Raw genomic sequence first — 26,656 nt, forward strand, 5'->3', positions numbered from 1 at the left:
TGGTACGGAGCACAGAGTCTCTCTCGCTTTACTCTTATGATCTGTAACTCTTCCTCTCATTCAGTCTCACTGCCTTCTGTTCTGTTATTGATCCAGGAATCTGGAAAACATTCACTCATTAGGTTCCAATCTAACAGAAAACAGGAGAAATTCTCTGAAATGATCTCATGTCAACTCTTCTTGAATGCAGGATTCTATGGTTTTTATCCACAGGTTCTACAAGTAACCAAACAACGCCACGCTAAACTCAAATTTTTTTTGAAGTGTGACTTACAGACATTTCAACACTTTTTTGGCATCTGGACTGATCAAGCACTCAGCTTTCTTTCAAGATCTAAACCTCCTGGACATGTTAAAATTATAGATTTGCTCAACAGTTTGTTTTTATTTTCTTAAAAAGCAACAACAACAACAACAACAAAACACATCAGCACACCGTTCAGCATGGACCGAGTTTAGGTTCAGTACAACTTGAATTTAAAGTTGTTTCAATGGCAAAATTGTCTCTTTTTTATTTTTTGTAAATGTTCCTTTAGTCAGCAAGTCAAAAGTCAGAAAAGCTAAATTAGTTAGAATCAAAGTGAAAAGTGACAAATAAAAGATTAAACATGTCAGATTTACTTAAATTAATGAGAAAATCATTACATTTATGAAGCATCTTCAAAAAAATGTTTCCCTTCAAATTCTTTTCAGGATTTTTTTATTTTTTCATATTTATCCAGATCTGGAAAATAACAGAAGCAGATTTCACACATTTCCAGGAGTTACAAGACTGTAGGAAACCTGAGAATATGCAGGATTTCAACAGAGATCAGGAAAACATTCAGGGGAAAAAAAGGGAAAATTATTATTTATTATTTATATATTATTTATTTCTATTGTAAATGTCCTAGTTTCAAACATTCAATCCAACTTCCATATTGTTCATACAGCGGTATGCAAATCGAGAAAATGTCTACCTAACAATGAGGTATATTAAATCACATTTTTAATTTAATGTTAATTTTTTATATATATATTTTGAATATTTGTGTGTAAAGGTCACCCAGGCCAGTCCTGCAAGGTCAAATTGAACAAATTAAACTAGCATCTACAATTATTTGGAAAGACCTGAAAATGACTTATTACTAGAATAATACAAAGTAAATTCTTTAAAAAATATTTTAAGCAAATACTTTCCAAAAATAAATCATTTTCAACTAAAGCTGCCTCTGTTTTATTAAACTTTTTTTTTTTTTTACAACGCAATTTCAAAATAGAGTTATTCTACGTCAGCGTTAAAATATTAACACCTCTAGGTAACTGAAACATTTTTTTTAAATATTGTGGACACTTTAATTAATTATTGAATATTCATTTGGATTTCGCTCATATTGCTACACCTGTCAATTAACAAGCATACCAGGTTTCCCCTTCCATACAGCTGAATGCCTGGTTCGCAAAAACGGTCAGAGCGGCTACGCAGAGACGGAGGAAGACGTCTTTCCTGGAGATTCGGACATAATGTGGCAGAAAAAACCCAACAAGCATCCTGGGCCATTTCTGTCTAACGCGCATCCGTTTTGACAGGGGAAGCTCGTCCCAATGGCCTAACTATAACTTCTTATTTGTCGCTCTTCCATGAAAACGGGGGCAGAGAGAAAGGATGGCTTGGACAGACCTGAAACGACCGTAGTGACCCAAATTCCAATTTGTGACTTAAAATGCAGAAAAGCGTTCAATTGATGGCGACCGCGTTTCTTACGTGGGAATGATCGCAGGCTGCTGCAGCGGATCGCAGTGAATGAGATGGGATGAGTTCGGAATGAAAGCACTTGCAGAGATGCTGCAGTGATGATGCTATGGCTGGTAATTTTCCCTCTCGCAGCCAGGCCTTATAGGACAGCGCTGAGCCATCAATTCTCTCTGACCGATCAATGCTCCACAGCCCGCCGCTGCTCGGCTCTTACCGCGGATGATGGCCGGCGGCGGTGTCCTCGGTGTCAGATGCCGGAACAGACAGAGTGGCAGACGGGATCACAACGCTGCACGAAGCACACCGTCCCGCTGATGAATGAGGAGCAGTCAGACCGGTTCTGTCGGAGAACCACCGGAGACATTAGTCACAAGCCCCGCCCACTGAAAGCCCTACGTCACCGTTCGAGTGACGCTTGGGGTTCTCAGTGTTTCAATGTCATTCAATACCAAAGCAGTCATCCACTGACCGGACTCAGACTGGGCTGCCGACGCTTGACCGGGCCCACCATCAGCCTGCATCTCTGGTGTAAATGTCCAAAGAAACCCAAGATTTTAAATTAGGAATTAAAAACGCAAATGTTAAAAACTGGAAATAAAATATTCTTGTTTTATAAATGTTTACTTTACAAATAAAAGCTGCATTACATTTTTTTTCCTGTGTTCAGAACTGAAGTCTTCAATTTTTCATTAAAAAGTTAAATGAAATTTTGTCTCCATTCTGGGCCATCACAAGCATTAAAAAAAAGAGAAAAAAAATGGAGCTATGCTCCCTAAAGCTGAGGGAAGTTATCTCACATTGTGCTTGGAAAATATTGCAAAATAAAAATACACTTAGTTATTTGATTTAGGAGTAAATGTAATAACATGTATAAGGACTTAGTATCTGGTTTACAGGTTTTAAAACGATTCAAATGTAATGTCAAGCGAACAAGAACAGATGGAGAAAAGCCGTTTGGTGGCTGATGGTCTTCATGTTGAAAACGTTTCTGTTATTTACTGCTGCTACAAGCTGCAGTTCCAATAAAACTCCAGACCCCATTATGACTGAAGTACTGCACGAGGACATTCACACAGTTGTGCAAAAACACATGTGTGAGAACCAAAATAAACAGAAGCAAGAGTTCTGATGAAAACTAAGAAGAGAGATCATATTTCTCCTATTTTAGCTTCACATCGCCGCCTCCTTCTCAAGTGCAGAATAGAAGTTAGGATTCTCTTTCTCACGTATGAAGCTCTTAATAATCACCTCCATCATACATGAGAGATCGGAATGTCCCATGTGTTCCTAATAGATCTCTTCATTCAGACTGCAGGTTAACTGCCGGTTTATAGAATTTCAAAAATTGGGAGACAGATTCCTTAGCTCCTCTCCGGTGGAACCAGATCCCAGTTCCAGTCCGTGAGGCAGACAGACACCCTGAATGCTTTTAAGGCTAAGCTTAAAACTTTCCTTTTTGATAAAGATTATAATTAGACTGGGTTTGGTTATCCTGAGCTACTAGTTATAGTTATACTGCCGTAGACTTAGGGAGGACAAACTGACCTCACTTTTTTCGCTACTCTCCAATTTACATTATTTGCTGTTATTTAACCTGTTAACTTCTGGTTTTCTCCCAGCTTCGTTTCTCCAGAAGCTCCATCTGCTCTGGCGTCCCATTTGGTTCTGTGATAACGCTGCTGTTGACTAATTGTTGTCCTGCTATTAATTTTATACTTTCATGAACATAGAGCATACTCCTACATCAGTTCATCTCTTTCTTTTTTGTGCATTCTGCTCTGTTTTCTCAAACTTCCAAACGGTCGTGGCAGATGGTTGATCATACTGAGCCAGGTTCTGGTTCTGCTGGAGGTTTCTTCGTGTTAAAGAGGAGAATTTCCTGCGACAGACTGGTGACCTGTCCAGGGTGACCCCGCCTCTCGCCCGGAACGTTAGCTGGAGATGTAGCCCCAGCAACCCTCCCAACCCCACTGAGGTACAAGGGTGCAAGAAAATGGATGGATGGATAAAGAGGAGAACTTCCACTCCACTATCACTACATGCATGCTGAGCATGAGGAGTTGCTTAAAGTCAACAAATCAACACAAGTAATTGTCTCTCTGTTCTCATCCAGCAGGAGTGAACGCTGCAAGTCTATGACTCCATTCAATTTGCTGGGTTTCCTTAGATAGAAACTTTTTAATCTATTTTGAATTAGTTTGGCTTACTATACTGTTTAATAACTAGGATTGATTGAAGTTCAATTATTTCAACCCTGTAGATTTGATGTAAGCATTTGTGCAATACAACTTGAAAATGTTGATGTGCACAGCAGAAAAGTTCAACTTGTATAGGTAAACATTTATTTGTATCAAATTTCTGACCATAACAAAAGATTCTAATAAAAATAAAGGTTCTAAAAGTAAACTCAGGTTGGTGTTCTTTAGAGAGCAGATGAAAAACCCAGACCAAATTGGAGCTCTGATTGGTTGACTTTGTTGCTGTGACAACCCCCGTGGTACTCTCCCTCCCTCTCACAAACACACACAGACACCGGTCCGGTCCCTACCCTTCATCTGTCTCACTGTGTTTCTGAAGCAAACATTTCACCAGGGTGGGGACATGAAAACTGAGTATGTTAACCCTGAACAGAAACTCCAGGCCAACATGTTAGCCTGTTAAATGAACCTGCTGCTGTCAGGCAGCTGCAGCTCATCCAAACTGCTGCTGCCACAGTCCTTACCAACACCAGGAATCACCGTCACCAGTTATGTTGTTGTCCACTGTAAAGTTTCCACAGTCTGTGGTTTGTGGTGCCACATCATCTGCTGGTTCTGGTCCGCCGTGTTTTCTGAAGAGCAGTTTATCTGGAAATCCTACAGCGTTTTATCCTTTGCTGATAAGTTGTGTGGAGATGGTGGTTTTAGTTTCCAGCCCCACGGTGCCCACGCTGCCAAAGGTATGAAAAGTTGCTTTAGTGATCAAGATGTTGCTGTTGTTGACTGGCCAGCAAACTCCCCCGACCTGAACCCCATAGAAAATCAATACGCTGATGTCTGGAAGATGAGAGACACCTGACCAAACATAGATGACCTGAAGGCAGGTATCAGAGCAACCTGGGCTTCCATTCCATCTACGCTGTGCCACAGGATGATCGCCTCAATTGGACAGTGTTTATATCTTTTTCTTTTTTCAATTTCCATTGGTATCCAGGTGTTTGTTGTTGTACACACCGTTCATGATCCATGAGACATCCCACAGCTCCTGTGAAACCTCTCCTATTGTACATCATGGTGTTTTAGCACCATGTACATACATACATACATACATACATACATACATACATACATACATACATACATACATACATACATACATACATACATACATACATACATACATACATACATACATACATACATACATACATACATACATACATACATACATACATACATACATACATACATACATACATACATACATACATACATACATACATACATACGAGCTAGAATTTGAATTAGAAAGAAATACAAATAAAACAATAAACCAAAGGAAAGAGCAAAAAGAAAAACAACCAAAAAGTATAAACTAACTGTTGGTTCTCCATGTTTTATTCTATAAAATAGATTGATCTAAATGTTGGTCTAAGGTGATGAATAGTTCATCCAAATAAGCTAATAGGAGTTTCTCTGGATTCTAAGTTTGTTCTAATTCCTGGTCTGGTTTGAGTGAAGCATCCTCTGGATCTTTCTGTTTTAACTAAAAGGTTTTAATAAGTTCGATTCCCGGCCCAGGGTCTTTCTGCATGGAGTGTGCATGTTCTCCCTGTGCATGTGTGCATGTCCAAAAATGGATGGAGGGTTTGATTCCTGTTGTGGGTTGAGTGAAATAAACTAATTGTTCCCGTTGTGGGTTGCTAGGCAGAATAAGAATAGGCACACCAGGAGTTTTTCCTGTATAATCTAATAGGAGTTCCTCTGGATCTTTTTGTCCTAACTAGTAGTTTTGAAACCTGTTGTGGGTTGAGTGAAGTATATAAACTAGTGAGAATATTTCTTGAGTTACTGTTCATTAAATGTATTATCCACAAAGTGGGGTGACCTAATCTGTGTTGGTTTAATATATATTTATGATTGTTTATGAGAATATGTTTTGCATTTTGCAAAAACTCAATTTTTTTTATTATTAAAGGGAACATTGTAACAATGCTTACAATAAAGATATAAGTGTGACCCTAAGACTAACAACAGCAGCTCCAATTTGTTGTATGTATTGAAATGATTTTCTACAATTTGAAAGTACAGAGTAAAATATACTTGTAAATAACTTACATAACTCAAATAACTTCTAAATGTTAGCGGTCACTATTATGGCTGAAGATTAATATTATTGATTCCAATACATAATATTTGCAGTCTATGATACTGATAAGTATAGATATCTATTTCTCTAAGATTTGTAATTCAATTTCAAAACAAAATATTGAGTAAATGTAAGATAGGTATTTTGTGAACTAGTTATTGGAGGGTTTCTGCTAAATAAATGTAGATAAAGTACCTTAATTTAAAACAAAAAATATCAGTTACATTTTTTTAAAAATTATTTCAGTAAATGATCACTTATGTGATATTCAGAGTTATTTTGAAGGTCATCTAGTTTACAGATGTAATGACATTTATTAAGCCTCTGGAGGTAGCATTCATATTAAGTGAACGTAATAATTATTTAACAGTGAACAAAAGTGAGAAAATACATTCTAAAAGCTGATGTTTCTTCACACATTTTGTAGCATTGCCTGTGGGTTTGCAAAAGGGTTCCTCGCTCTGACGCTAATCTTGTTTTGGGGCCATGACATGGAAATGCTTGGGGACCCCCGGTTTACATAAATGACCAAAAGTGAAACACGCACTCCCCCTGGTGGCTCCCTGTGAATAAATGTTGTAATGCACAATACTGCACAAATTAAATTGGATTATAATATGATTTGGTTGGATATTCGTATATATGAACTGGATGTGTTGTTTTTGTCTTGTAAAGTTACTTGACATGTCACATTTTGTGAAATATCATGAATTAAATCTCATAGATTCCATAGAAAGCAGCTTGTGAGTCTGCTCCTTTTCCTGTCACTACATTAGCAGAATGAGAGTTTATCTCCTAACAAGCAAAAATAACATCGCAGAACAGAATTAAAGAAGATAGAACAACTATGATCATGTCATCAGTAGCTTACAGTGAATAGGAATTACGCATTGGAGAAATAGAACAAAAACAATAATAGCAGTAATATAAAGGTTTCGTCCTGAAATATATTAAGAGCACAATGCCATTATAACACTGAGATATCTATGATGTTGAAAAAGTTTCTCTGTTTCTATCACACATACGGTGAACTTGCGGTGTCAAACTCCAGTCCTCAAGGGCCGCCGTCCTGCAGTTTTTACATGTGCCACAGGTACAAAACACTGGAATGAAATGGCTTAATTACCTCCGTCTTGTGGAGAGGCCTGCTAATGACCTAATTATTCTATTCAGGTGTGGTGCAGCAGAGGCACATCTAAAAGTTGCAGGGCAGTGGCCCTCCAGGACTGGAGTTTGATACCTGTGACAGATAAGGCGGGCGCGCGCCATCAGACACCGCTTTTGTGCGCCGGCAAGTGCGCCGGTGTTGTAATGGAGGAGACCCGAACTTAACCAATGTGAGCTATGACAGCTCGGCACGTGACGCAGAGTGAGTTGCTACTGTGGCTGGACGAGAACACATCGACATTTAGCAACAAAAACAATCGCACTTTTCAGGTACGTAAAGACGTTTGCTTGCCCCTGGGTCATGTCAGCCCAGATAAAGTTTTGCGAAGCGGGCTTTGATACGTGTTTCTCTGACCTGTGAGCTAGAAATTGGCTTCATTTGTAGAGCAACAAGCTGCCGTTTGGTCAGGGCCTTCACTATTTCCTGGTCCAGGTCCACAGCTGAGCCTGCTGCTGGGTGCTAACTTTAAAAGGGTTTTAAAAGGAGCTGTCTGGCCTTTTGCTTCTGTGCTCACACCTCTGATGCGTTCACCGGCTCCACAACCTGTTCAGTAAATTCTGATGCAGCCATTTGTATGCTGGTAAGAAACAACTGTAATCTCTATTATTGCAGCCAAGGTGCTCAAATCCAACTTTTGAATGTGTTCTGTATATTTTGGGGTGCTTGCTCTTCTTTGTGTAATCTTGCTGAATGTAGGAACTGCGAACCGACAAAGTGAGAAATGTTTTGAGGAAATGAAAGTACTTATCGAAGGTATTGTTGTTTTACTGCACCACCTGTGGACTTTGCCTACATTTTGATTGAAACCTGATGAAAAATACTCAGCAGAGCAACTCAATTTATTTATTTTTAAAGAGATGATGCCTTTCTGCTTTAATTTTATTTTTTAACATTAAATCTGAATACCAGTACTAGTGGAAAGGGCAGAAAATGAAATTTTCAATAAATTATTTGGAATTTTAAGATGGTTATAAATCTTTTCAGGACAATGTGTTCAATGAAAACGGTACCAACTCTGAGATTCGCATGCATCTAAAATCAATTATAGTCTTGATTTTAAAAAGCAGACTATCATTGTAGAAGTTCAGTATTATCCACAAATTAGATGTGATAAAAGCATCAAAATCCCAAGCAAAGCGGCTCAGAGAAAAAACCTTTATTTTGAATACTTGACTCAAAGAAATTATCGACTACTCAAAAGTTCTGTGGGCCCCCACCTAAAAAATAAAATCACAAAAACATATTGTCGACCCTCCTCCCCCCATTACGCCAAGTCTCTGTTGGCTCTAGCGACCGTTATTTGAAAGTGGTCAGACAGGAAAGTGAATAACGAGAGGGAAGACATGTGGCAAAGGTCATCAGGCCACAAAATGAACCTACAGTGGTCGCATTGAGGACTAAGGCCTCCTTATGTGGGTTGTGCTCTACCCTTGCGCCACCACAGCACCCCGGTATTGTATTTTTTTTAACCTGTTCAACAATGAACCAAGCCTACAATATACTGATTTAAAAAGAAAAATGGTAACTTTACGTCTGAAAGGAATGTGTTGGCCTTTGTCAATCTAACAAACTCTATATTTTCTACGTTTGCTAGCAAACATAAGCATCCTGTTTCTAATTCTTTTTGGCTGGATTGCTCTCGTCAAGAAGAACCAGATTATAGTCTTCCTTGTATTTAGCATATAATTAATTAAAGGCATTTTTGGGTGAACCAACGTGGGCTTTGGAGTCGGTCAGTTGATGGATGTGGTCCTGTTTACCAGAAAATGAGCCCTCGACCAAAACGGTAACGCACGCAATAAATGGCTGGAAAACTGAGGTAGGCTCCATCAAGTCAGATGTGTCACACTGAGGACGCATGCAGCGGAGATTTCTACCGCAAGATTTCATCCTTAAATCAGAGTATCTAGGCCTCAATCTGGGATATAAAAACCGACTTGACCACCACTCTGACTGAACTAGGCCGCTGTGAACCGCTTGTATGCCAACTTAAAAAAGCTGGATGAGAAATATACATTTCTGGAGGAGGGTCGCTCCGGGAGAAATATTGTTAGGTTTTCTGGCATTCTGGTCCACATTTATTTCACGGATCCTTGCTGAGGTGCAGTTTCTAATTTAAAATGTATGTGTATGCATACATGTTTGAGCGTTGATTTATGACGATGTGTCACAGTTGCTAGGTTAGCAGTAACGCTAAAGGGAAATATATTGGTGTCTTGTCAGTTTTGCCGCCTTTTGCTATTCACCGAGTACTTCCAGAAGTCTGTTTACGCTGCGGCTTTGCAAAGTCCTTTCTCATCTTGTTTGTTGGCTGAAGTGGCTAGACATTTGTTAATGTAAAAATGTTCTATGAGAAACTAATTTTGATGTCCGAGGCATAGCCAGCTCTGTTGCTTTAAGAAATGAGAGCCATATAATAACATTTCTGCTTCTTTCTTGATATGATTATCCAGAATAATGAAAACCTACAGAGTGGTAGCCAGATCATTGCCTTCCTTACAAAGTCTGAGCTTTCTCCCATTCACTTCGATTACCTCTGTTCAATTCTGCAAAGTCCTTTCTCATCTTAAAACATTAACAGATATCACATTTTTACAGAAGATTCATTTGAAAGCTAAATGTTGTGTACAATTAAAATGTGGGTGGAGTCACCTTCGCTCCACCTTCCCAGAATGTGGAATGTAGATTAACGTGCTTCCTGCTAAAACGAGACACGCAACTGTTATGATTAGGATCTGTTGAGGAATTCCTTGTCCAGTGATCAAAGACTGCTCTAATGTGGCTCTTTTCTTGTGCTTTCATGATGGGTGGTCACAGCTTGACCAGCTTGGTCTCTTTTGCATATTGTTAGATCCTCTGCAAAGTGAAGCTTGTCTTCACTCAAAAGCAGGTCTTTGTAGCCGTTCATATGGTTTCTGTCATTGAGAAGCATGTTTTAAAGGCAATCATTTGGGGAGCGTTCTGTTTTAAATCCTCTAAACTACAAGTGACATCAGCATGCTGTCAGGCTGCCGCTGTGGGATTTCCATTTACTCATTTGTGTAAAACTCTAACTTGTCTATTGGTTTTGAAGTCTGCCAACTTCTATTTTTAATCACCCACTTCTTTTGTTAAAAGCAAAGTTTGTTGTTATATTAACCCATTTGATCTGCATTGCCATAATTTTTTTAAATTCAGGAATTCTAGCATTTTTACCTCTAGGGGTTGGCGATTGTGACACGCATCACAATTATGAGTGGATCACAATTCCTATACATACAACAGCCAAAAGGCGTTTCTCATTTGATTTGTCAGAATGCAGAATTTTGCTAAATTGTCAAGCAAATTGCTGAGTCTCTTTTTGTGCGTCTTTATGGAGCTTTGAGTCACAGCCATACAGTTGACATTTTTATAGTTGCCAGTAGAGGTGTGCCGATCGATCGGCCACCGATCACAATCGGCCAATTTCCGTGAAAACGTGTATGATCGGTAATCGCTGATCACACAAACCGATCACCTGCTTCTCATTTCGCAGCCTGCCTGTGCAGCTGGTCTCCTCTTTCCTTCACAGTGCGCAAACGCACAGCAACAAATCCTAAGCGATGTGGAACTATATCGCACTGAGTGAATGGGGAAGTTTGCGTGTTGCGGCGGAAAATTGAAGCGGGTGGGGTGAAGCACGTCAAAATGCATCAACACAACGAATCTAGTATGGCATCAAAACAATGCCACACTTGACGGAGTTTGGCTATATCGAGGCTCAGTGCAGTAAAAGACATGTGGAGGATCAGATAGCAGGTAAAGCAGCGCACAGCTACACTCACCCAGATTAGCATGACGGTCAGAAAGCTAAACGAATAACCCGCAAAATTATTTAAGTCTTCGAGCTGCGATGCAAGTCGCTGGTTCTGATCTCGCTGTTGAACCGCTGCTATGCGCTACAGGTAGTAATATTTCACAGACGGAGCGCCGCTTCTGCTCCACCTGGTAGTGACTCTCACACCGAACCTCAGCTTAAAGCTGCAGCATCCAACTTAAAAAAAAAAAAAATTTTACATGCGTATTAAAACTTTCGCTGTCCTAACATGAGAGAGCCAATCAGAACTAGCAGTAATAAGCTAGCCGCCATGCTATCAAGAAGTTTTTATGCAGTAACTCAAGATTGTTTATTGTAATGGATCCTGTATTTCCCTTTGAATGTTAAGTTTTATACTTGAATTTTTTAGCGATGTTGAGAGGTTTTATTTTGTCTCTTTGCATTATTTAGCCTCTTCAGAGCCTTCATATGTTTCAGTCTGTTAAAGATGGTATTACTGATAGCAGTACAATTTGCACAATGCCTGTTTTGTTTAGTTTTCTTCTTGGAAAAAGTTGAGTTTTTGTCTAAATTAAGGTGAATTCATGGTTCCTTTTTCCACATAACCACATAATGTAACCGGTAGTGTTTATGATTAAAAAAATAAATATGTGATCGGTATCGGTGATCGGCCCTCATGGGTAATCGGAATCGGCAGGAAAAAATCCGATCGGCACATCTCTAGTTAACACAGTAAGATACCACAAAATAATTGGAGATCAAATATCTCCAAATATTTGGAGATATTTGAAGTTAATTCCAAAAGTTTGGAATTAACTTTTATACTTGGTAAAACGGACACAATATACTTCTATAAAACAGTGTAAACTTTATGTAAAAGTGTCATTGTCACATTTTTATTGTCCTATATTCTATTTAAATTCCTATTCCTAACTTTGGTGTTGTGTCCAGTGTTTCTGTGTGGAAACAGAAAATCCTTGTCAAAAAGCCTTCCGTTTGTTCTCAGTGTGGACGGCTCGGTTTGGCCTCCGTTACTTCTGCTTCAGGAAGAAATAAAGTCTTCACTTTAGATGGTGCAGAATAAAAGGTTCCTGCGTCGAACTGAGACCCTTGATTATGACTATCGTATACATTTTTCCAGTGGAAATATAAATTTAAAAGCACTTGATTTCTCATGACATCTAAACCTGTTTTGATTTCACAGACTGCGGAAGCCACTCACCGAGCGATGGCCTCACCCGTCTCTGAGTACCACTCCAGCTCTCTGGACTCTCGCATCGCTAGTGTAGGTTGAATTTGTTTGTTCTGTTTGTATTTGGAATCAATGTTTTTGAATACATTTTGGTCAGGTAATATTTTGCTCAGGTAATATTTTGCTTTGTAAAGCACATGCCTAAAAAGCAAGCAGGAACATTAAATATTCAGTACATGAACACAACTGCCTGTAATTGGTTTGGTGTTAAAATTACCCATGGTGCCTACAGTTCAGGGACTGTGATCATCGCTACCATGACTAGATGGGCAGCACTTTCTCTTGAGCTTGGACAATTTGGAATCTGTATGCTAGAGTTCAGGGTGATTATTACTCTCGAGAAGAAGCTGTTTTTGAGTTTTTAGTTCGGCTGCACCTATAGCACCTCCCTGAGGTGAAACGGAGAGAAGCCGGGGTGGGAGCCGTCTTTGGTGATGGTTATGGCCCTAGTAAGCCATAACCTTACTGGTATAAATGTCCATCAGACCAATGATTCTGAGCTGTCGTTATGGCTCTGGGGTGTGTAACGCTCACTGTGGTGCAGCCTGTCAGCAGGCTCTCCATGAATAGATAAGAAGGTCGACAGCAGCTTGGAGTTTAGGTTGTACTTCTTGAGGAAGAAATTTTCCTAAATATCAAACCAGTTGAGGTCAGTTTTCTCTGCGGTGCAGCGGAGGTAAACTTTGGAATTAACTTTTATACTTGGTAAAACAGACACAATATACTTCTATAAAACGGTGTAAACTTTACATAAGTGTCAGTCACATTTTTATTGTCCTATATTCTATTTAAATTCCTATTAATGCTGTGTAGATGTTTTTTATGTAGTTTATTTAGCCTCCTTCTGCACTATTACTATTTTATCAGTATCTTTAATCTGTATTTTAATTGTGCAGAATAAAGTAAAATGTTTCTTCCTTTTAGACTGGCAGAAATTTGCTAAAGATGGAGTTGTTGGCGGATGTCTCTCTACTTCCAGGAGAAGATCGAATTACAGGTAATGTTGAAGCAACTGTCAGTGATTTATGCAAATAAAATGTCTTTACTGCAGAAAATACACTCTATGGCAAAAAGACACTTACCCACTGGATTTAACTGATCATACAGGCATGAGCCTGGTTATTGATGAAACTGGTTATTTACTAGTAGAACAACCAGTCAAAACAATTCAGAGTAATTCAGTTAATTTTGATATAGCACCAATTCACTGGAGTCCCACTACAGAAAGCCTTAGTGAGACCCTGACATTTATTATGAAGTTAAACTGATGCAAATATCAAACGTCCATATTGTTAAATGTTGCACTCTACCTGCATTTTACCTGAATGTATTTTTAAAATTTAAACTCTTATTAATTTTTTTGAGTTTGGCAAAACATTTTGAGACTAAGTTTTTAGTGTTCCAACATATTACCCTGGACAAGTATATGTGAGAATAAAAATGATTATTTTTTTTAGTGCAGAATAGAAATTATCAAGATGTGAAACTGTAATGGGGCCACAAACTGACGAGTAAAATGACCTGAAAGTGTCGCATGTGGGTCATTTTCATTATCAGTACAGTTCTTGTGGTCATCCCTTTTTACAATACTTTTACAAAATTAAGAATAAGCAACCATGGATTTTTTTGTTGTTGTTTTTGCTACCAATTTTTTTGTTTTTTGTTTGTTTTGTTTGGTCTGTTTTTGTAATCGGCTCAAACATGACACAAAGTAAAAAATGTTGAAGTCGTGACAGTAATTTGATATTGTCTGCTTTCAGATCAGGAGATCATTTACATGTGTCCATTCAATGGAGCTGTTAAAGGGAAAGTGTTGATCACCAACTACAGACTGTACTTCAAGAGCTCAGATGCTGTAAGTTTTCTAAAGTGTTTGTATGTCTGTGCAGGCCGTCAGCCGGTCGACACAATTAACACCAGGTTTCATTCTTCAGCTTGACATGCTGCAGTTTAACATTAATAACTTCATAGCACAAATTTTGATATAAATACAAATACAAAACTTGTTGGGAAAAGAAATATTTCTAATGGTAGTCTATAAATGTCTACAATCTGTCAATAACAACTCTGAAAACTCCAGAACACAATTTGTACGTTACATTTGTACCCGGAATATTAAAAATAAAAAATCAATCGGTAATCATGTTCAATATTCCTCCTATATGCAGTGGATTTTTGGATCAGGCGTGTATCTGAACTGTGGATTCTATCACCACCAAAAAACTCACCATTTTCATATTATTAATCAATGAGTGCAGAGATGACTGTTCCTCTGTGCGGCAGGACGTGCCGCTGGCCCTGGACGTTCCTCTGGGCGTCATAAGTCGAGTGGAGAAGATGGGTGGAGCGTCGAGCCGTGGAGAAAACTCGTATGGATTGGATATCACATGCAAGGTGTGTAACATGTGCTTTTGCCGTTTTTATTTGAACATCCAAAAACTGAGTGCTGCAGCTTGGAGCAGTAACATTTTCCCACATTCCATTGCTGAGATTTTTTTTTTTTTAGCTCTGTGCTAATTACAACCCAAGCATGTGTTGATGGTGAGTTAAGGCTTTGTAGCAGTGGGCCCGATTTGAGAAGTCTTTAATTCTGGGAATGGTTAGTTAGTTTTACAGGGGACAAAAATGAGATGATGAGCAAGAAGTTCAGGTTCATGCAAGCTGAGTGAACAACCTCAGGCTGCTGTTGCAGATGTAGCTTCTAATGGGCGGGATCATGCTGTCCTTGCCTGTTGCTGTGGCAACCGTAGGAGCTGCTGCTGGACACCAGCGATGATGCAAGCTGTCAGAAAGGAGGTTGACTCTGTTGGTTCCCTGAGACAGTGGAAAATCTTATTAAAACATTAGTCTTTTAAACCACTCCAATTTATATACTGTGACCATAATTTAAAAATGCAAATATGAATACCCATCTGTAATGTTTTTCCTGTGATGATGGTAAAGTGTCTGACCTTTGGGTCTTCAGGACATGAGGAATCTGAGGTTCGCTCTGAAGCAGGAAGGCCACAGCAGGAGAGGGATCTTTGAGATGATCTTCAGATACGCCTTCCCTCTTTCACATAGTTTGGTAAGTTCTACTGCGACTGATAATGAGCAGAAAAATGACTTGAGAAACAAAACTCGATGAAGAATAAAGTACTAAGTAATGCATCTGTGTCCTCCAAAGCTGGCGTCCCAAACCCCCTCCCCCCCCCTCCACCTCGCCTGAATCAAATGATTCATCAAGCTCACAAACGTCCTGCTAATTATGCAATTCCGATGCGACACAGAGATGAATCTAAAAGGACTAACTGGATCTCAGCTTTTGTTATGTAGATGTCAACTGAAAATGTGTTTGCATGTCTCCTTTCTTGCAGCCTCTTTTTGCTTATGTGAATCAGGAAAAGTACACCGACAATGGCTGGTTGGTCTATAAAGCTATGGAGGAGTTTAGGCGACAGGTAAATATCTGGATCATTTGCTTCTTTTTCAGGCCAGAATTTCCGTTTTCTCATTTGTGTCCAATCTAAACGGCGCTCAGTGCTGTACTGTGGTCGGTCTTTTCTAATTTATTAATTTTCCTACAGGGCTTGCCAAACAACAAATGGCGTATTACATTCATCAATAAGAGTTATGATCTGTGTGACACGTACCCAACTGTCCTCGCAGTCCCTTTTAAATGTAAAGAAGATGACCTGAGAAGAGTGGCCACCTTCCGGTCAAGAGGACGCATACCGGTAAGAGCAAGCCTTTTAATCAGATAAACCAGTGGGATTTCTTTACATCACAGAAGTCTGGTGTTTAAATGCATTTGAATACATTCTTAAGATGCATGCACATGAGTTGGGTTACATGAGTTGTTTCTGCATCTCGCCATGCAGACGTTACCACGGTATTTCAATACAAATGTATTTCTTTCACCTGAAATTGAACCATCTTTGATTTTTGGTCCAGGTTTTGTCGTGGATCCACCGGGAAAATCAGGCAGTGATTGTTCGCTGCAGTCAGCCCCTCGTTGGAATGTCTGGTAAAAGAAATAAAGACGACGAGCGATACCTGGACCTCATCAGAGAGGCAAACGACACCACCAAAAAACTCACCATTTACGACGCCCGGCCCAACGTCAACGCGGTCGCAAACAAGGTCAGAGGGAAAAAGGAATGCTTTTAAACAATAGCGACCAAACTGGTGTCATGTTTCAGCAATTCAAACTACTGTGTCCACCTTCTGACCGCATCAGTTAGGAACTAGAAAAGGGAAATGGATGGGATAGATTAGTAAAAATGTGGAAGAGTGATTAAATAGATGCATCAGTGTTGGTGAGAGTACAGTGGAGCTTTTGACCAGCTTGTTTAGAAAAGGTCTGGAGAGAGAAGATGCCAGACGATTAGAGGAGTGTACTGGCACCAGTTCTCACATGAAATGGGGATGTTCAGAGCAGTAGTAACGACAGAGCCACACAATGATGTGTTGAGAAAGAGACGCTGAGGCGAGCTCATGAACATAAAATCAGTCTGCCGCCGTTTGATTTCATGCACAGGAAGTTTTCACAAGCCATATTTTTGCTATTAGAAGTCTTGTAGAGAAACACAGATGTCAGAAAGAGCATCGTTGTGTCTTTAAGGATCTAAAAGGAGCATTATGAGAGTGTACCAAAAGAGGAACTTTCACACTACATGAGGAAGTCGAGTGTAGCAAAAAAGAATAGTGGAAGACATGCGTAGAGAGAGTGACAGTGATGGTCTGAGTCACTGATGGGTTCATGGTAAGGGAGTGGTTACAGCGTACAGAAGGGTAGCTCAAAGTTGAGAGAGTTAATAAGAACAAATCTGTTGTGATATTTGGTTTGGATGCTCTGACACTGTCTAAAATGAGTTGGAGCATTTTAAAATCAACTTCTCCACCTCCAGGTTAGTACCTGGAGGTGGAGGAGTTGATTTTTTCCTTTGGACTCTTTGACCAAGATGACAGGATGAGAAATGAGGTTAGAGGAAAAGCTAAGGCTGCTTTGTCGACTAAATGGCGGAACAAGACCACAATATTTCAGTTTTGCCGTGATTATTTTGGTTTGATTGTATGAATATTGTCAGTAGCATGGCTGCATAAATCTTTTGCCCACGCAATTTGTGGAACATGAAGCAGGCAAAGATAATCTGCGCTGTATTTTGTTGGCTGCAGGCCATCCACACAAAACGATGAATTGATGGTGCGCTGGAAATATGAAGTACTCCTGCAGCTCTAAATTACCTTTGCTGTAGAATATTTTTCATCTTTTTCTTAATACATTTTTCAAATATTCCAAATATTTGACGAGCAATATCTTCTATCATTGTATCTACCTTTTTTCCCCACAGTAAAGGTAGACGTTTCTCTGTTCCGGTTTGCATCAGCTATTCAAACATAAACATAAAAATAGACGCAAAATCATCACTAGCAATATGGTTCAGGTTTAATAAATGACTTTGTGGGTAGTAAATCAATTTACTTGCACATGATCCTCCCAGTATTTTACTCTCTAATGATCAGCATATGTTCTGCATATTTATGAAGACGTACACAAAAATTTAATTGCACCTGCTAAAAAGTTTCCTTTAGGTTTTGCTTAGGTCTGTAATGAATACTGTGAATGTTTAGTCCTTACAATAAGAGTGTTTGTTACAGAAATGTTCTTGTCCACCAACGTAACTTTAGGTTCACATTGTGTTGGCAATTTCAGGCCACTGGAGGGGGCTATGAAGGGGACGAGTACCTAAACGCTGAGCTAGTCTTCCTGGACATCCAGAATATTCACGTCATGAGGGAGTCCCTCAAGAAACTCAAAGATATCGTCTACCCAAATGTGGAGGAATCCCACTGGCTGTCCAGTCTAGAGTCTACACACTGGTTAGAACATATTAAGGTAAGCACAGAAGGATTCAGTCTTTCAAAGGTTTCGTATGTGTACTAAAAGCTCTTTGTGTGTAGCTGGTGTTGTCGGGAGCCATCCAAGTGGCAGACAAGGTTTCCAGTGGGAATTCTGTTCTGGTTCATTGCAGTGATGGCTGGGACCGGACAGCACAGCTTACCTCACTGGCCATGCTGATGCTGGACAGCCACTATCGCACACTAAGGGGCTTCCAGGTCAGTAACTTCACAGCAAACAGAACCGGCTGGATTCGTCCTGATTTTAAATAAACTGTCAAACTTTTCTTTGTAGGTCCTGATTGAAAAGGAATGGATCAGCTTTGGTCACAAATTTGCATCGGTAAGATTCTGATAGTTTTTTTCAGAAAACTACAGTTGTGTAATTTTGTTTATTATAATTACATCATACTTTAACATATGCCAATGAAATATCCACAATATTGATTGCACAAATTATTTACTAAAGGGGCAGTATTATGTAAATCCACTTCTTTGATCTTTGTCATGCTGCAATGTCATCAAAAACATACCTGGACTGTTGCTTTGATTCTTTCATGCATGTTTGAGAAATCTGATCATACGAGTTGTCTTAGTGAAACACTGGTAAAAAGGTTAAATAAAAATAAAATGCAAATTTTATAACATCTATAAAATGGCCCTCTTTGGCTAGAAAACACATAATCCTGCCCCTTTAAAAAAAAAAAGAGAGAGAAAAAAGTTGAGTTTACTGTTAACCGTTTATTTGGTGTGTTTAGCGGATCGGCCACGGTGACAAAAACCACGCAGACCAGGACAGATCGCCAATATTTGTTCAATTCATTGATTGTGTGTGGCAGATGACCAAACAGGTTAGTTAAGAACAAGTGATTGGTGAGATGATTTGCATTGTTTTTAATTAACTGTTTATATCTGACGAAACTGTTAATCTAGTCTTCAAATATATTTGTCTAGAATAAGTTGTTTTGAGCTTGATTTAATTGCATATATTTAAATTATAGCAGTGGAAATTATAGAGGGAGAATAGTTTTGTTTTTCTCAAACTTTTACAGTTTTTCCATACGAGCTGCTGCTGTTCTCAGTGGCAAAATTAAAAAACACCCAATGAGAATGTTGAATAAAATCAAGATGGTATGTAGCCTGTCGTCTGCAACAATGAATTGTCCTTCCACCGAAGCACAATCAATTTATAGTTGGCTTTTCTAAATTAACAGAATTTCTCTTAAACCTTCCTGAATATTAAAACCTGGAAAACTTAAAATCTTCTGGCATGTTTGTTTGGAGGCAAAAAAACCAGTTTTACAGAATTAAGCATGCATGGTGATTAGTTGTGTTTAATCACAGAGCTAGAGAGTGATTAACCTGATAAGATATTTTAGTTGACTGATGGCACTAATAAAAATATACTTTTTACATATTTTTTTAAAACTCTTTAACCTGACAGTATAATGTTAGACAACTTCAGTGAGCATACATTGAATTTAGCTCTTGATTTCTTCTGTAGGGCCTTCAGAAAGTTTTCTAAGCAGCTTTTTTTTTTTCTTTTTTTTTTTTTTTTTTTTTTTTTTTAGAAATGAATTGTTGCATTTTATTTCTGAAATTGGGTCAATTTAACATAGAAAAATATTGAGCACAAACATGATTAGAGGTGAAATGTGGTTCATCTAAATGTCTGTCAAGCTGTGGCTATTTGGGTTAAGAAATGGCTCCAAGGGTTAACAGAGAATTTGGGTGCATGAGCATAAACACGTGATTGTCGGTGTCTTGGAAATGTAACCGGATTTTCTCCTCTCAGTTTCCTACAGCCTTTGAGTTCAATGAGCATCTCCTGCTCACAATCTTGGATCATCTCTACAGCTGTCGCTTTGGGACTTTCCTCTACAACTGTGAGAGTATACGAGACCAGCAGGTAAGTGACCATCAAGGGTTCCTTCTTATTTATTTTATTTTTAACATGGCTCTTTAAGTCTGCAAACAACTAAACTTATTCATTTTACTTTGGTTAAAAAGGTGGTTGGTTCAAAACCACTACAACCATAATTAAACTTCTTAAAACCACTTTTGTTGGTGTACTGTTGCAAAAGTTTTAGACACACGTGCATCCTTGTACTTTAAATATAAATCTTTAGAAGTTTTCAGGTTTTGTTCAATCTTCCTACAAGCCTGTGAGCTTCTGTCTTTGTCAGTGAGTTTTCTGTGAACCCTGAACTTTAGTGGAATTAAACTTTGCCCAAATAATAAGAAAACATTAAATATGAGGTGTTTGATGAAGTCATGTATTTTGCACAACTTTCACACTGAAAGGTGGCATAGGGCCGTTTTTTGTTTTCTTTCCAAAAGTGCAGAGTCAAATTCGGTGTGTTTTGTAGTTTGCTACTGTCTAGAATTTGCGTTGCTGCTGCACATTTTTACAGCGGGTGAAAAATTTGTGTATATTTAAGCAAACTTTCACTGTTTATTTTTTACATGTCAACTTGTGCTTAAAATATGGCACCGTATGTTTTTGGGCAAGCATGAGGCCCCTAGTCTTAAGCCACTTTTCCATTGTTGTTTCTAAACACGATCCTTTGATAAGCTAGCAGTACGCCTTGCACTTTGACCTCTTGTCAGGAAATAAACATGCAGTATTTTGAGAACGGTCTTTGGACCACAGATTGAGAGACTGCTGTAAATCTATCTTGTACAGTTCAGTAGAGCTGCAGGAAAAGGTTCTGATTTTCCACAAATGGCCTCCTTTTGTTGGTAAATACTGAGTGGTTCTCTATCTCTAGTATGTACAAGTACACCCATACAAAGATCAACAGTCATTTTTCTGCCATTGACTTAAAATGTGTCTGATTTGATTGCATTTACTTTCCTGTTGTATAGCGCCTTGAGACAACATGATGTGTATCAGTAACCTGATATTGAATCACTTTCTGTCTGACTCAGGAGCTGCGATCGAAGACGGCGTCTCTCTGGTCTCTGGTCAACAGCAAGATGGATATTTATTTGAACCCGTTCTACACCCCCGAGTCTGGACAAGTTCTCTACCCCGTGGCAAGCATGCGCCACCTAGAGCTGTGGGTAACCTACTACATCCGTTGGAACCCACGTATACGACACCAGGTAGGATACCCAGTGTGTGTTTAAAGAATGTTTTTGATGCTTTGTAGCGTTTTGTTATGATTCTGCAGTAAAATTGCAGACAAATTGTTCATAAATCAATTTGGGCTGTTTGTTTTTTTTTTTACCGTTTTCTGCAGTAAAACAGCCCAAATTGATTTTGATTTCTAAACAACTTGTCTATGATTTTGAAGCCATAGTTGAGATGAATCCATCTCCTCTGAGCTTCAGTTTTAAGGACTTGTGTTGAAACGGGACAGGTCAGCATGTCAAGGTGCTTCATATGTTAAAGCTGCAGTATGTGACGTTTGTTTAAAAAATTTTTTTTTTTTTACATATTCATTGAAACTGTCAATATGGTGTGACAGTTTGGTACGAGACGCATAATCTCTTCCAGTTCTGTGAGTGCTACCTAGAAATGACCAATCAGAGCCAGGAGGAGGGTCTTAGTGTTGTCAATCACAATCTCATCCTAGCTAGCACAGTTTGTCATGAATGCTAAGCCTAGTTAGCATTCATGCATTGACAACGCATTGACGTCAGATTAACAGTTCTCATTGACCAATGTATTAAAGATTTTAGATTAAACGCCAACAAGGTGAATAATGGCAAACAAAAGAAATTCTGAAGGCAGTGTTTGTCAGAAGTTTGATAGACTTGTCTTTTTTTGAAAACGACAACTTTCAGTAACACCTGTGTGTGTGTGTGTGTACGCCTTCAGCAGCAGAGTCCAGTGGAGCAGCGCTACAAGGAGCTTTTGGCCCTCCGAGAAGAATACTTAAAGAAACTGGAGCAGCTTCAGTTATCCGATTCTTCCTCTCCCTACCAGCTGGCTAACAGCACCACGCCAAACACCACCTCGTCTACAGCCTCCACACCTTCACAGCAGTACACACACCTACAGACTCCGTTTTAAAGCTCGTCCTTCACAGATGAGAGGCAGAACCTCTTTTGGATTGCACTGTTCATGTCCTCTTTTATCTGCGGTCTTTTTGGTCACACACACATGCGCACACACTGCACAGGGAGGGGCTTGATGTGGTTTTGAAAACTTTAATTTGCACCCAATAGAAAAGTTGACAAGTTGGTGAATTATGCAATAGCTCTTTAGCGTTTTACCTGAACATTTTAAACACTCATCATACACAGCAAAGCTTTGAAGAATTTCAATGCTTGAAGCTTAAGGGCTCCAGAGGACAGGATGCACACACGGCCACTGCTGGTCGTGTTTTCTATAGTTTATTTAATAGAAACCACCGTTTAACATTGAGTTCATCAGAAGTTTGAATAATATATTAACTAAGGGAGACTAAGGTGTTTTTTTGTTTTTTATTTTATTTTTTGTTTTTTTTTGAAGAGGACAAGAGAACAGGCAATTTAGGAAAATGACCATTTGGTACCTTGAGTGTTCTCAGGCCAGTTACCGACAAAGACAATTCAAACTCGGCCTGTCCAGAAAAAATCACTTTCACTTCTACACTCACTTCTCCACCTCAGGCGAACGCAGAATCAGAAATTACGCCGACGGTAAGACGCCCAATCACTTGGCAGCTGTTTGCTTCTACTGAAAGGGGATTGATGTGCTTCATCTGTAGGGATGTTTGAGCTTCCATTCGGTGAGTCAAACGTATCGATGTGAGGTTTCCATGATCGACTGCTGACCGCTGCACAGGTGACAAGTTTTGTTTTAGTCTTGAAAGACTCTGCCTGGGTCACTGTAGGACTTGAGGTCGTGATTGCAGTCAAATATGCTTCGGAAAGTTTTTTTTTTTTTTTTTTAATTGAAATTGCAAAAGTTGTATGTAGATTTCTGTAAAATTAACTGAATATCTTTTCAGTAAGTGTAACATTACTAAATGTGGATAAATTGTGCTGTAAAGACCTCAGGCGCTGCATCTATCCCTGCTCTGATCCTGCAGTGGAATGCATTAAAGCAGCTTAGTCTGCAAATTTTTCACATGAAGACGAATGAAAACTTGGCAACAGATTTATTATGAAGTCAGCTATTCCTGTGAGGTTGATGCTGTCAGGAACTTTTTGCGATTCTTTTCCGGTGTTGATCAGAGACGAGCGGTCATGGAGGAACTGTGTGCCGCTCTCCTCTCTGTAATAATGACAGTTCAGTGGAACGTACTGATATGTTGGATTAAAGGTAAAAACAAGTGCGGGAAAAGATGTATTTGCAGTTGATGCCTACAACCAGTAAGCCACAAAAGTAACTATAGATGAGTTTCTGAAAAACCATTTTGACAGCAGTTTTAGTATTGTTGAATGAAAATGATAAAACTTTAGAATTGAAATGGAGGGGCGGGAGGAACAACATAGCAAAACCACACTTGGAATAATGAACACTACCCTACAACTTGTAAGCTAAGTTTGATTTTCTGCCAGGAGTCCAGCTGCTGGTGCAGTCCATGCGAGTCCTTTGAAGAGTTGTTCCACTCATGTATCAGATGAAATTTAAAGCAGAAACTGGCAAATGACAATATTCAAAAAAACTGTTGTGAATGTATTTTAGTATTATCGGAGCAAAATTAATCTCACAGGGATGAAGTTAGAACTCTGGCTGTGGCGAGAAAACTGTTCAGTTAACTTGATGCGTTTTTGTCAGCCACAGCATGTTGTTTACCTCGAGGTTAAACTCCCTCATACTTCTTTCACTTCCTGTGGTTCAAGTGACTGGATGTTTAAATTTATCAGACTTGAAATGAGTCCAGAAGGTTAAAATTTCTGATTTTAAAAACGGACCCCAGTGTAGGCATGTCAATCTGCTAATGCTAACAGTTTTTAAAATGTGCCTCAGATCAGGAGCCACATGGTGCCTTGTTCCTGCCACAGATCGAGACTGAAGGCATGCAGAGGAAAAGAAAGATGATATAGTCATATGTTGGGAGTTGATATTGTGGGTACTAAACCGATGCTTTTTCTTTAGGCTTGAGAAAGTTTAAAAAAAAAAAATTCTAAAATCGGCTCTTGAGTGAGTGATATTTTAGACCATGTCATAAATGATCAGTTATGTTCTTGACTCTTAAATTCAACGCTCTGACAGTCTTTAATTCTAAAATTCAGTGATCATTACGTCAGATTTATTTTGAGCACTTCTGAGACCGCGCTTTTGCAAATAAGTAAAACAAAAAGTGCCTTGTTTTATTAGCGCTTCCTCTTTTTAATTTAAACCTGGCCACATTTCCTTTTCCCCTCTCAGAACCAGAAACCCTCTTCAGTCGCCATGAGTGTTTACACCAACCAGACAGCTGGTGTGTGTGTGGGATCTCTTATTTTGACTTCCTCAGTTGACTTTTCAATCTGCTTGTAGGTTTGTTTGTCTAGTTGTGCCTTTCAGTCTTGCACACACGTTGAACTGGCTGTCTGACTTCCATCGCCTGCTTAGAGTGCTATATTACCTTTGTCCATCTACATTCTACCTCTTCACCATACAAATGCAGATTCACCAGAAAGGCTTACTGCTGCCACCTTCTGGAGACATGGGGGAAAAGCTCAGAGCAGCATTAGGTCTCCTGTATGTGTGGGTCAGTTTCAGCTCAAATGAAATGAAACTCGTGAGCTCGATGGAAGCTACAGCAAACATTTATTTTGGTAGAATCGTTAGCTTTTTAGGAACAAACTATTTTCTCATTTATTTAATTTGCACTATAATGTCGTTGGCTGAATCAGAACCTGTTTTGTTGTCTAAAACCTATCCATTTACCTTTCTGTTGAATCTTTGAGTTCAGAGGGAAAACATTTTAACCAGTGTTGACTTAGAAGTTGTGGATATGAATTTTAACTTTGCTTTTTGGCTGAGGGGATCAGAAGGTGCTGCTGATCCTGATAAACTCTGCATTTTCGGCTCCTTGGTGACTGACAGTATCCGTCTTCATCCACCATAGAGTGACGGCTGTGGAGGTGGAACAACTGTAAACTGATGGGATTGTGGGGCATCGGGGAAAATGGCTCCATTTGCTTTTGTTTCTAATATTTCTTTTTCAAGTTGTATTCAGTTTTTTTTCTGAATTATGTCTTCAGTGTAAATATTTTATTAAATTACAATTTTCTGAAATCTCAACTTTTCTCTGCATTGATTGGTGTTTTATTTGGACAGATGCTACTTTTTTTCTTTTTCAGTTGCTGAATCAAGATGTATCTGTAATTTCTGCATGTTTTACATTTTTAAACAGATGATGCAGTTCCAGTTATACTCTTCCTCATAAATTGGTTTTATTAGTTTTCTCAATTCGTTTTTTAGTCTTGACATTGAAAACCTCATTTTCACCACTAATACGTCCACGCTTTCCTGCTTCCTGGTGGAAAGATGTTACATATTTTCTATGTTCATTTATGACGTCATTGATTTTATTACCAAAGAAATATTTTATGCAATTTTCTCCCTGTTCAAACTATTTAAAAAAACTGATTAGTTCACCTTGTTTGAAGCTTTGTCTTAATACATTTTGTCAAATTATTATTGGATATCTTTTGTATAGTTTCAGTTAATTTTGGGTTCATAGATCCTGCAGACAATAGAGATGTTTCTAATATTGTAGGTGTACAGAATATGACCCGGCCAAAAAAAGACTGGCCGGTAATTGCACATCAATTAATTTTATATTTAGTTCATTAGCAAGGTAATCGTATTACCAAGAAGTTGGAAAGTAGGAAATGATAGATTTTTGAAATTGTTTGGGAAAGGTTTGATTTCCATTATAGTATGGTGGCAAAGACGGAGAGCCATGAAAATGCTTATTGATAGTTTCTGAAGAAATGTGTGCTGGGTAGAGTAATGCAAGACAACTGAGGCCATCAGCTAAAAATATCTTCAGAGAAACGAGTCCACTGCTCCTCCAGAGGTTCTACTGACTGATGGAGGAAATAAAGGATTTCAGTCACGAGTTAAGATTTTTTTCCCCTGAAACTCTAAATGTTGCTTAAATTGTTGGCAAACTTTGAATTATGACATTGAAGAGAATCTGAATCGCATGAGGCCTTATTGTATGGAAGCTCATTTCCACCACTGTTAAAAAAAATTAATTCTCATGATTGTATATCAAAATGACAATCTCAGAATGAGAGTATCTCATAATACTAAGATACTATTACATCTCAAAATAATGATGGTAATGGAAATGTAACAAATCAAACCTCTTCCAAACATTTTCAAAAATGTATAATTTGATGGTGTATCATTATGAGATACTATCTCATTATTTTGAGATAGTATCTCAAAATAATCTACCGCATCTTTGAGATACGGTATCTCAAAGATGCGTATCTTTGAGATACCCTATCTTGTCATTTTGATACGGTATCTCGTTATTGAAATAACGAGATACCATATCTCAAAATATCAAAATACGGTATCTCAAAAAAACGAGA

The 26,656-nt window shown here is 38.8% G+C and overlaps 2 protein-coding genes across 6 annotated transcripts in view; one reads left to right on the forward strand and one right to left on the reverse strand.

Moving 5' to 3' along the window:
- Positions 1–2,144, reverse strand: part of nat16 (N-acetyltransferase 16) — a 33,618-nt gene extending 31,474 nt beyond the window's left edge. For 2 of the 3 annotated variants that reach the window (XM_081599335.1, XM_081599333.1), the window contains exon 1: positions 1,950–2,144. The gene's annotated coding sequence lies outside the window, so the exon portion shown is untranslated. The remainder of the gene's footprint in view (positions 1–1,949) is intronic. The other variant, XM_081599334.1, reaches the window with a different exon arrangement.
- A 5,206-nt stretch (positions 2,145–7,350) lies between these two features.
- Positions 7,351–25,349, forward strand: mtm1 (myotubularin 1). 3 transcript variants are annotated; one of them, XM_008434996.3, is made up of 16 exons: positions 7,351–7,519; positions 12,251–12,331; positions 13,223–13,295; positions 14,059–14,153; positions 14,582–14,692; positions 15,264–15,365; positions 15,655–15,738; positions 15,865–16,014; positions 16,232–16,420; positions 17,994–18,176; positions 18,242–18,397; positions 18,474–18,521; positions 18,937–19,029; positions 19,974–20,087; positions 21,110–21,286; positions 22,008–25,349. In XM_008434996.3, the coding sequence occupies exons 1-16, from the start codon at positions 7,427–7,429 to the stop codon at positions 22,197–22,199; spliced, it is 1,941 nt and encodes a 646-aa protein (XP_008433218.2). In that variant the 5' UTR covers positions 7,351–7,426; the 3' UTR covers positions 22,200–25,349. The 3 variants fall into 3 exon arrangements, with proteins under 3 accessions (XP_008433218.2, XP_008433217.2, XP_081455559.1); XM_008434995.3 differs by having other exon boundaries at positions 7,353–7,519; positions 22,005–25,349; XM_081599433.1 differs by lacking the exon at positions 7,351–7,519 and adding an exon at positions 7,565–7,830 and having other exon boundaries at positions 22,005–25,349.
- Positions 25,350–26,656: the final 1,307 nt, after the last annotated feature.

The sequence above is a fragment of the Poecilia reticulata genome, chromosome 18, assembly GCF_904066995.2.
Source record: "Poecilia reticulata chromosome 18, P_reticulata-male-v2, whole genome shotgun sequence".
NCBI classification, from domain to species: domain Eukaryota; kingdom Metazoa; phylum Chordata; class Actinopteri; order Cyprinodontiformes; family Poeciliidae; genus Poecilia; species Poecilia reticulata.

Excerpts from the sequence above, each read along its gene's own strand:
- mtm1 (XM_008434995.3), top strand. The coding sequence starts at position 7,427 with ATGACAGCTCGGCACGTGACGCAGAGTGAGTTGCTACTGTGGCTGGAC. Across the intron at positions 16,015-16,231 it reads GGTCAAGAGGACGCATACCG|GTTTTGTCGTGGATCCACCG; the intron begins GTAAGAGCAAGC and ends TTTTTGGTCCAG. Across the intron at positions 19,030-19,973 it reads TGTGGCAGATGACCAAACAG|TTTCCTACAGCCTTTGAGTT; the intron begins GTTAGTTAAGAA and ends TTCTCCTCTCAG.